General features: G+C 34.6%; 1 protein-coding gene across 1 annotated transcript; it reads left to right on the top strand.

Annotated features, from left to right (window-relative positions):
- The first annotated feature begins 9521 nt into the window (after positions 1-9521).
- LOC113737632 (L-type lectin-domain containing receptor kinase IV.1-like) lies at positions 9522-11617 on the top strand. Its single transcript, XM_072083437.1, has one exon. It carries the CDS (start codon positions 9595-9597, stop codon positions 11584-11586), a length of 1992 nt encoding a protein of 663 aa, XP_071939538.1. The 5' UTR covers positions 9522-9594; the 3' UTR covers positions 11587-11617.
- Positions 11618-12165: the final 548 nt, after the last annotated feature.

Raw genomic sequence — 12165 nt, 5'->3', positions numbered from 1 at the left:
AAGCAGCGATAATCAATTGTTTTTTTCTTTCTTCGGTTGACCGAAGTGAACGAGGGTCAATTTCTTCCGTTTGCTTTGGTTAAAGAATCGACGGCTTCCTCCAGTTTTGCCCGCATGGCCTGTACTCTAATTATGGGGAACTAAACCCCCAATTCTAGTCAAGGGGACAACTGACGATTTGGTTCGGCAATTACTGTGAGATCGAATTTATTTTAACTATTTTCTCCATTTAATAATATTCATATGTTTCCCGCTTTTAATTGTTATAGCTCTTGTATGTGATTGATTAGTGCGCAATAATTAATTGTTCATATAGGCAATTTCTGCTAAATAGGGGTAATTGAATCCGTAATTGTTCGTTATCTCTATCTCGGTAGCAACTGACGTAATTGGGTTTATGTCAGGGGAATATATGATCTAACTTAAACGAGCCCTTGTAGCGTATTTGTTGGTTAGGATTGGGCCTTTCTAATTATTAATGCAATCTAGAAATTAAATCCTACAGTCGTACCTAGAGTTATTTTGGGTTAGAGAAATAGCTAACGGTCGTACCTTAGCTATCGAGAAATTAAGGAAGGGTTGGTTGTTTATCGCGTGCATGACAACTATAACTAGTCTATTACTAAATGGTGGAATTATCTGTGAATCGATGATCAGTGCATGAACCATTTCTGAAGTATACCCTTGGCTAGAGCTTCTCTTAATTATTTCTTTGAGTTAATTATTCTCTGCATTTAATTTGTTTAATTGGCATTTAATCTCAAAACCCCCCCTCATTAATCTTGACTTGAAAAGAAATAAATTTTCTCTCCAGTCCCTGAGGAGACGACCCTACTTACCACTGTCTACTAGTTAGTGAGTTCAGTTAAATAATTAATTCAGGTATATCGGATTAAGCAAACTCTTCGGGAACAGGGTGAATCAAGTAACCCATTGCACACTTAGAGTCCCTGCTCCAATAGTAGAATTGATTATTTACTGTTTCAGGTGGTAGTTAGGTTTTATTTATTATTATTGCACAGGTTTGGCACCTGTCAATTTTACTTGTTCCTGGTTTAAGGGGCTAACCCCTCGTCCCGTCTGGTATCAGAGCCAGAGGGGGAAGTGGGGAGATGGCTATCTTTCTTTGCTTATTATGATGTTGGTAGTGTAGATCTACAAGTTTATATCTTTCTGATGAGAATTATTAACTTCGTGATTACCATCTTTTTTTATTTATGCTACTGATAGTGTAGATCTACAAGTTTAGATCTGATTAGATGAGACTGGTTAACTTCGTGATTACTATCTAATGTATTCAAGCTATATTATAATTTTGGTAGTCTAAATTTCATGACTTTGGATCTGATTAAAGGACATGGAACCAGTAAGTGCTAGCATCCGGTCCAGGTAAGACCATGGGATTTGGCTCTATAGGGGTGTTAAGGTTCTTGGGACGTACTCCAGGACGGGGAAGTGTCAAGAGGTCAGATCCAGGGAAAATGAGTTTTTACTATCAATTTTATGATTTTGTTTGGAAATATAGTCATCATGCATAGTTAATCTTTCTCAAAAGATTTAGATATATTCTCGTAGGTTTATTTTTACTATCTTTATTATGATGAAAATATGGTCGTCATGTATAGTTAATTCTCCTCAAAAGGTTAGATCTTTTGTTGTAGATTTTCACACTATCCTTTATAATCTGTTTAAGAAAAATGGTTTATCCTCCATGGATCCCGAAAGATTCTGTGCCAAAGGGAAGAGGATAATAAGTTTTCAAAATCATTTAAGTGTTTGTTTATTTTATTTATTTTCTTGTTTTAATTTTCAATGACTTCTCCAGTTAAAGCATATTTCATAAATTCTAGTTCTTCTTCAAACAATAAATCTTTGAATAAACTTCAAACTAGAATTACTCAAATTGAGCAGTCAATTCTTATACAAAGAAAACTAGAAAACAACCATTCTGAATTCCAGATTAATGAACAACACATTAGATCTAAATTCTTTGCAAATCATAACCATTTTAAAAGAAAACAATTTTTTGATAAATATAAGGGAGAAGCCCGAAAAAATATTCAAGAAAACTTTTATGACTTTTTGACAAAAACAAAACAAAATATTCATTTCTTTGACTGGTATGAGTCTCAAACAACTAAAGAGTCTGCACCAGAACTCAAAAACCCAGTTCAAAACATTTCAAAACCTGCATCCTCTATGTCAAAACCTCAGGATTCTACTTTAGATCCCGTAAATCCAATTCAAACCAAGCCAAAGGTCATAGACCTAGCTCAAACAGATTTTATACAAGAACCTTTAGATCTACCCATAGATCTGCCCCAAACAACCCAGACACAACAATCCTCTCATAAACTCTCAGAATCCATAGATCCATCAAAATCAAACTATATAAACCCAACAGATATAGATCTACCAGATTCTCCAGTAGATCTATCAAACCCAGTAGATTTACCAAACCAAGAGTCTATTAAAACTTCAAAACTCTTGATTTCCGGACAATCAATTGATAATTCTACTAGTATTGATATTAGAAAAGACATAGGAAATTCCTTAGATATAGGATATTCCTCAATAAATGTCTTAACTAAGAATCAACCTAGTATCAAACCTATAACTGATAAAAATGTTCAAACAAAAATAGATTTCTTCAAATCAATTATTAAACAAGAAACTGTTGAAATTTCTTCTCAACCTTTTTTCCAAAACAGTGGTTATTAATTCACAAACGAATATTATTTCTTTTAAACAAGAAAACCTATTAGTTGAAACCCAGTCAACTAAAGATATAATTCAAAATTCTTTACAAATATTCATTTTAAACTTATTCCGTGATTTTAATATCCCTTCCAATAATAAACATATTTCTCGGAAAAATTCAAAAGAAATTCCTACAAACAATAATCAGGAAGAAATTTCTAAATCATTTATATATTCTTTTATAACTTACAAACAGTTGCAGCTTGATAAGTTAGAGGTACTTAATATTGAGTACCCAAGTCTCAAGGTGGAGTCTTATACAGAAGAAGCATGGTTATCCAGTAAATACAAGGGACAAACAGAAGAGACATGGATCTTCAACAAATTAAAGGAACAACCTCAAATACAAGGAGTATCTAAAAAATCAGATCTAACAAATCTGGCTAGATCTCGAATCAATATTCCAAGATCCATCAGACCCAGTAAAGGGAGTCAGAAAATCCAGAAATTCAAATACATCCAGCATTTATATTCTTGGAAGAATAGAATTGATCATTCTTCTATTCAAACAAGAAATAAATGTCAAGCTATCAGACACATCCGGTGGAAAACTAGACGCATCGGGCAAAATCCTCAAACAAGATCTTCTCTGGACAAATCAGTCACCAAACAAGAGATTCAGGCAGAGTCTGCTTCAACAAAATTGGTCATTCATGAAATTGAAATCAGGATTGACCCAGAGGCAGCCTATACCCATGCCAAGAAGATTCTTACAATCTATCCAGAAAAATACCTTTTCAATTTTTTTACCCAATTCATCCCAAAAACTCCTCTTCCAAAAACCTACTTCTCAAACTTGCTTTTCAAACCTTTAGAAAACCAAAAATTTTGGATTGAACAAAACTTTCCAATTTCTTTACCCAAACAAGAGTCCAAAATTCAAAAAATCTCCTTGATCAATGCCATACAAAACTTTCAAGGGTCTTCTACCCTAAATAAATCATATTCAAACTCTTTTTTACAAAATAATACTCCCAACCAAAATCTATACCACCCCCAAATGATTCATTCTGATATTTTCAGGATAAAACTCAATATCCTTCAACACTCATACAATAAGGAAGACATCTATGAATGGAGTATAGATGAAATGTTCAAATACAATCTTCCTATGACATTTCAACAGATGACAACCGCAGTTATGTTACATGGCTGCAATCAACTGATTGTTCATGTCCTATTCATAGGATTTATTGGGCAATTCAAAGGATGGTGGGAGGAACATCTCATCATTGAAGATAAAAATATTATTCACGATATTCTAGTCACAACCAACAGGGATGAATCTGATCTACAAGATGGGAACATCCTGCCAGGAACAATGTTATTCAATATCACATCTGATGATGATTCTGGGGTCATCCAAGAGGATTCATCATAACTATTCCCAAGCTCCAGAAGATATCAATACATATTCCTGATGAAATCAGACAGAAACAAAGTTCACAACAAAGATTTCTTCAAAGGCCTTCTTGAATCCCAATACAAGAAGATTAAGTCTTGGAAAGAAACAACTTGTGAACAGAACCAACAATCTGACTGGCTTCCCAATCCGACGGAAGATCAGCCCCAAGGAAGAAATCTTGGATCCTTTTACAAACAGTTTGGGCCATTGAATTACCATACAAGGCCCAATAAACAACCCCAACCTATGGGTTTCAAAACCCTTTTTCTTTCTACAAAACAACTAGCCTTATCCATTTTCAAAATCCATCTACTCAAATACACAATCGAACATTTCCAAAAATTCAATATTGTAAGACTAGCAGCCCAATTGTCAAATCCTCTAATCGAATCAGATAGTTTCAAATCTGAACGAAAGGAAGATTATGACAAATACATTTCAACATCTTCTTTCCCAAACAGTGATGAAGATGAAAAAGAAGGACATATGATAACCAAAAATTATAACCTTCTTTTCAGCATCATTGAAGATATTCTTGAAATAAGACAACCATACTCGAACCAAATTTCGAATCCTTTAGAGGATCTTTTCTTTGACATTCCAGAAAAAATTCCTAGACAAAATTCTTGTAAGCCAAAAACTTATGGTTTCCAGGAAATTCTTGACAGATTCCTTATTCAACCTATGTCCTTACAAAAAAAAAAAAAACATTTAACCCTAGGAACCTGAATAACAATTCTCAGTTATTTCAGGAAGACTTGATTCACATACGATTACTAATTATTGATAATTATATAATCGAAACAAAAGCCCTAGTTGATACAGGGTCAGACCAAAACTATATTCCTGAAAATCTTATTCCAATCCAAACTTTTAGAATTCCTCATAAACACCAATTCTACACCATTCTTACACCATTTCTTCAAGTCTCATTCTCTCTCTAGCTTGAAGAAACTCTCCTCCCTCTCTCTACAAACTAGTTTTTAGATTTTTAGTTTAGGTTCAAACAAAGGAGCAAGTCTTGTGCGAGCTTCATATCTGTAAGTTTTCTTTTCTTTTCTTTTGTATTCTTATATTCAATCAAATGGTCGGCTGAGCCACCTACATGGCTGGTTTTTATTTGTTTTGATTATACTAACCATACATGGCTGGTTATACCGCCTGAGCTAACTTACTAACCTTTACATTTTATTTACATTCTATTTATACATGGCTGGTTCAACCGCCTATACTAACTAGTGGCAGTCCGGTTGCGACCCACTTCCTAACTTTTATGCTTTCCTCCTCTTTTATTTACTTGTTCCTGGTTTAAGGGGCTAACCCCTCGTATATATATTTATATAAATATATATAATATATTTTAAACAAAATATAATATTTATATATGAATATATATTTATTTCAATTGATATAATATATATAATATACATATTAATATACATAATTGAAATCTACATATTAATATGCATATTATAAAAAAATTGAAATAAAAAATATTATATATATAAATAAATATATATTAATATATATAATATAAAATGAAATTGAAATCGAAAAATCTGATTTCTATTTCTGATTTCAAAAACTCCATTACCAAATTCGAACCAAATTTACATAATTTGAAATCGAAAATTCGAAATTTTAATGTATATTTGAAATTGTTTTTGATATATTGTTTAGATATGGTGTTTTTGGAGTTGTTTTTGTTTATGTATTACTGTAACATTGTAGATGAAAAAATTATTTTTCAAAAAATGCTGAATTCAAACGGAGCCATAAATTTTTGTAATATTTTGAACATTAAAAATTGAGTTAAAAAGATAGGAGAGTTAGATTTTTGAGTGGATTGGTAAGGAGTAGAACAGGAGAAGGGATATTTCCTTGTAAGTTGAGATTAAGAAGGATCGAGTCCAGGAAGAAGAAGATAAGGAATAAGAAACAAAAAAAAAAGAATGAAAAAGAAGATAAGGTAAAAGAATCGGATTAAGAGGCTTTCTTTTGTCTCATGAATTTACATTTTTGTCCCCATGAAATTTTGTTTATTTTAGTTACACTTGTAAGTTAATGGAATATGCCAATTACTCTGTTAGTGTTGGGAATGCCATCAAAATGGCATTTAAACGGATAACAATTTATAACTTAAGAAGCAAAGTGCTAATTACTCTGGTAATATTGGGAGTTCGACCCGTCTAACATATAAGTGAAATTTATGAGTAAAATGTTCAACCTACTCAAATTCAATTCAAGTTATGTTCAATAAAAATTTATTTGAGTTCAACTCAAGAAGTAAATTGAACAAAATTTCGATCTCTTCAAAATAGTTAAAATATCTTGAATGCTAGGGCATTCAACTTTTTTAAAATTTGTTTACGCTCCTAATTGTTTTGCATTAGTTCCCTTTTCTGTCCCTAAAGCTTCACTAGGGGAAATAAGAAAAGACACGTGGGGTCAAAGTGCTGTAGTAAATCTCTGAGCGTTCTCCTACGTCTAGCGTATGCACGCTCTTTGAAACATCGTTTCGTGAATGTCATGTCAAACTTTTTCATAACTCTTTGAAACCTATGTTTTCAAGACCGGATCGAATATCGACTTAGTCAAGTTCAGGGGTCAGGAATCAATGGGTTCAACCGAATTCGATAAGGGTTGAATCGGATGATGTCATAAATAAAAATTATTTAAAAATTAAAATATTATATATAAAATACCTAATAACATGTTAATATTAATAAAGGTATATTCATATATATATTTGATGTTTCAAATATATTTAACAAGAAAATACAAAGAAATTAGAACAATCAAGTAGCAATTTATATTATTTAATGAGCATTAACAAGTTTAGAATTAAAATTATGGATTTAATTAAAAAATAACACCAAACTTTAAGACAATATTGATAAAGTATGAAATAGTTGAGGTATATTAATAATTTTTAACAATCTAGGGGTCAAAACATAATATTAAAAAAGTTTGATTTTTTTTTTAAATGCTTGATTGAACCGGAAAATCCGGTTTTTTTGTGGTCAAACCGGGTATTTGACCGGATTTTTACTTACCCGATTTTTTAGCATAACTCGAACCGGATACTTGGCCGGTTCCCGATTTTACCGGTCAAACTAGCCGGTCCGGTCCGAGTTTTAAAACACAGTTTGAAACATGACACTCCCGGTCCTAGACAGTCATGTTGCACCTCTCAGTTTTATAGAATTTTCAGAATAGCCTATAAAAGTAGTTTTTCTATTGTTGACTCATTTTTTGGGCTAATTCCTCCGTTTATTGTCCAAAAAAAAAATCGTGTAAATATTGATCTGACAAAGGGGAAGTATTAAACTATGCCTATCGGGCTACTATCAAAAATTTTTTAAAAAAAAAATTACTGGACTGCCTGGCTTACACCTGGATATTTTTATTTTTTTTTTAAAGGGCTGATGGCTATACAGCCCGGTAGCCATCATCAAAAGGGAAAAAAAAAGTTTGATGGGATGTCCACAAGAGATGTGCCCGCCTGGAATGCCTTGATCGCTGGTCACACAAAGAGTGGGGATACGAGGGAAGCTTCTCGCTTGTTTTCGCAGAACGGTGGGTACGCAGATGCATTGGCGTTGCATCTGGAAATGGAGAAAGAGAGGAGTGAGGCCCTACCAAATGACCATAGCTAGTGTTCTTTCAGCTTGTGCAAATCTTGGAGCATTGGAAGTTGGGCAGAGGATTGAGGCCTATGCCAAGTCTAACGGATACTTAAACAACATGCTTGTGTGGTAGAATAGATTCAGAGATGAGATTATTTCATGAGATTGGGAGAAGAAGAGATTTGTGCTCTTGGAATACTATGATTATGGGTCTAGCTATCCATGGTAAATGCAGCGAGGCTCTGACCTTTTCAACCAAATGTTAGCGTTTTGCTTATAACCAGTGACGAATTTAGCTTTAACTGAGTTCAAGACCTTTGTACGGATCATTTTATCAAATGCACAAGAAATATTTCTCGTGCCCCAAAATCAATTACAGAGACATACTCGGTTACAGGACCAACTGCTACTTCCGAATCTTTTAGGCGGATATTCACATCTTTCCTGTATAATTGTTGATGCAGGGGGTAGGCATTTCACCCAATGGCATCACATTTGTTGGGGCAGTCTTGGCGTGCTCACATGGCGGAATAAAGGACGAGAACTCTTCAAGGCAATGGAGCAAAAATTTTCTCTCACTCCTAGACTGGAACATTGTGGATGTATGGTTGATCTTTTAGGTCGTGCAGGAGACTTGCAAGAAGCTCATCATCTTATACAGAGCATGCCCATGTGGCCTAACTCTGTTAATTGGGGAACAATAAATGAAGGAATTAGCCCATTTTTTGTCCCCTTGAAATTTGATAATATTTTCTCTAACCCTACAATTGCCCTCCAAAAGTTTTAAAATTTTTTATATATACCACCATCGTTTCTATAATGCAACATTAAAATAAAATATCTATAATGCTATTTTTATTTTCTTTCTAACAAATTTTATTCGTATAACATTAAACTTTTCATAGCCATACGAATTACAAGTTAGCAACAATCGTTTGCTAGTTTGACTATGCATACAGTATTTGTCTATTGTATATATGAAAATATACATCTAATACTCAATGGTGCGCTATTATACAATTTTTTATGCATAGTTTTACTCATTATGTTATTTTACACCATTAGATGACCTTCTAATGATTGCAATTAAAAACAATTTGTAGATAATTCTTTTTAAAATTATTTAATAATAGAGTGGTGTACTCATTGCAAACATTTAGCTATCCCAAAAATCTATAACACATAATAAACTTATGCTAGCATTGGGAGATTCTACAATCCTCTTTTGGCATCATACCCTCAAGTTAAATTCATGGTTAGCCTTGTTTGGACAGCCATCCTTCAAAGAAAAATTGTTATGTTTTCCGTGAACATTTTTTCAATCACCTTTTTACCTCATATATATTAAATCGCTACAGTAATTTTTCTACAAAAAATCTAGAAAAATGCAATCTAAACACAAAAGTATTTCAGACCGTTAGACAATAGGCTCCTTAAAAGGAACCATTGCTATCACTAAGAGACAAAAATTAAGGAAATGGCTCCTTAAAGGAAAATAGAATTTTATTTATAATTGCACCATTTGCACAAAGGAGTATTTGGCACCAAAGGGTTCACAAGACAATATATTTTCCATTTAAATTAACAAATAAGAATTTTGAAACAGACCAAAATAGAAAAAGTATGATATTTTTTTAATGAGACGATATAGAGCCACCGCACAGTTAAAAAAGACCACTACCGCAGTCAAAGTCTGTTTGAGATACTAGAAAGGAGTGTGAAGAAATAGCAACGCTAGATAGCATGATATAAGCTTCCAAATTAAGAAGAATTTGGCAATTAGCATCCAACTCTTAAATCATGTCGCTGAAACCAGTAACAGCAGTCGTAGCCTATTTTCTCGTTCACATCGCAGTTGCTGCAGCAGCTTCTGATGATGTTGGGTTCATCTATCAAGGATTTCAATCATCAAATCTAAGCCTGGATGGATTAGCCACAGTCACCAAAAATGGCCTCCTGCGGGTAACCAACAGCACCATATTACAAACTGGGTACGCCTTCTATCCTAATCCCATCAACTTCAAGACGACACCTAATAGTTCAGCTTTCTCCTTTTCCACCCAATTTGTGTTTGCTATAGTACCCGATGTCCCAGGCGTGACTGGTACGGGAATGGCATTCGCGATTGCACCAAGAAGAAAACTTGCACAAGTGCCTTCCTATCCGTTGCTTGGCCTCTTCGATACAAACACCAATGGAAATCAAACAAATCACGTTTTTGCTGTGGAGCTTGACATTTACCAAGACCAAGATATTGAAGATATCAATGACAACCATGTTGGTATTGATATTTACTCTGTGATCTCCAAGGCATCCGCACCAGCGAGTTACCAAGCTAATAACAAAAGTTCATTTGACAACTTAACTCTCATCAGCGGTCAACCGATGCAGCTTTGGGTGGAATACGACGGGGTGGAGAGGAGAATCGATGTAACATTAGCTCCAATGGAGGCTGCTAAACCACATACTCCTCTTTTGTCTTTGAAATATGATCTTTCGCCAATTTTACAGCAGACCATGTATGTTGGCTTTTCGGCAGTCTCTAGTCCACTCAAAACAGGAATAACTAATTTTATACTTGGATGGAGCTTCAGGATGAATGGCGTTGCACAAGCTCTTGATCTCTCTCGGCTCCCCAAGCTACCTCGGATTGGACATAAGAAAGTGTCTAAAATTTTCACCATGGGATTGCCCCTGATTTTTGTACTTATGTTGATAATACTAACATCTGGAGTAGCTTATTATCTATGGAGAAAGTGGAAGTTTGCAGAAGTGCTGGAAGAATGGGAGCTTGCTTATGGACCTCACAGGTTCAAGTATAAGGATTTATACATTGCCACCGAGGGGTTCAGAGAAAAAGAGCTGTTGGGAGAAGGCGGATTTGGCAGGGTCTACAAAGGCATTTTGACAACAAACAAGGTTGAGGTTGCTGTCAAGAAGGTCTCTCATCAAGGAAGACAGGGAATGAGAGAATTTGTTGCAGAAATCATCAGTATTGGTCGCTTACGCAATAGAAATTTAGTACCATTCTTGGGTTATTGTCGGCGTAAAGGAGAGTTACTTTTGGTATACGAGTTCATGCCCAATGGTAGTCTAGATAAATTTTTGTATAACCAGCCCAAGTATATCCTCAGCTGGAGCCAAAGATTGCGAGTCATCAAAGGTGTAGCATCAGGGTTATTTTATCTACATGAAGAATGGGAGAAAGTTGTGATCCACAGAGATGTAAAAGCCAGTAATGTATTGTTGGATGCTGAACTGAATGGAAGATTAGGAGATTTTGGCCTGGCAAGGCTATACGATCATGGAACTCTGCCTCAAAGCACCCATGTAGCGGGATCTTTTGGGTACCTTGCCCCTGAGTATAGTAGGACAGGGAGGGCCACAACGAAGACTGATGTATATGCTTTTGGGGCCTTTTTGCTAGAGGTTGCATGTGGAAGAAGGCCAATAGATCCCCGAGCAGTACCAGAAGAGAGTATCATTTTGGTTGATTGGGTATTTTTGTTCTGGAAAGAAGGGGATATTCTCCAAGCGGTTGATCAAAAGCTGGGTGCTGAGTATGTGAAAGAGGAAGCAGAATTGGTGTTGAAACTAGGCTTGTTATGCTCTCATTCAGAACCAAATCTTAGGCCAAGTATGAGGCAATTTCTGTTGTACTTGGAGGGATCAGTTGCCCTGCCTGATTTATCATCACTGGCCATGAGGGGTTCTGCTGTTGGTTTTGACATTTCCACAGAAAAATGTTTGTCACATTCTGTAGCAGACTATCTTCTCTCTGATGGTCGGTAATTAAGATGCTTATCTTTCTGATTTATTAATTTTTTGTAAAAAAATTAATTTTCTGGCATGTCTGTTCTCTCTCTTTATTAGTGTGGCAGATCTCATATATGTAAGGTTAAAATGTTGTTAGTTGATTCTTTTCTCCTTTCTGTAGAATCTATTATCTTGTTTCTATAAGTCTTGTAAAAAGATTCATTAATAGCAGCTATGCATTTATCATCCCACCATTCTTGAGAACAAGAGCAAAGATAGCCAAGACCACAGGAGCTTCACCCATCAAGTGACCAAAGCTCGAAAGCATTTGGTTTTTTATTCAAGTACTCACATTATTGTCACATGTTGAAGAACTCGTGATTCTATACTTGGTAGAAATTGTTAATCTCTTTCAATTCTTCCATCAAACTTCAAAATTAGCTTGATAACAATCTCGCAAGTGCTCATTATATGTCCAAGCACCCAAATTTAGTACCATGAAAAACACAAGTCAGATTTATTGCATGGTAACAAGCTTGTTACCTAACAAACTTGATCTCCGTTTTGATTGGTCATTTTTTCAAAAATAAGTTTTTTAAATATAATGTTATAGTA

Source organism: Coffea arabica, chromosome 3e (genome assembly GCF_036785885.1).
Source record: "Coffea arabica cultivar ET-39 chromosome 3e, Coffea Arabica ET-39 HiFi, whole genome shotgun sequence".
In the NCBI taxonomy this organism is placed as follows: domain Eukaryota; kingdom Viridiplantae; phylum Streptophyta; class Magnoliopsida; order Gentianales; family Rubiaceae; genus Coffea; species Coffea arabica.
This window is presented reverse-complemented; position numbering and strand designations above follow the sequence as displayed.

Excerpts from the sequence above, each read along its gene's own strand:
- LOC113737632 (XM_072083437.1), top strand. The coding sequence starts at position 9,595 with ATGTCGCTGAAACCAGTAACAGCAGTCGTAGCCTATTTTCTCGTTCAC.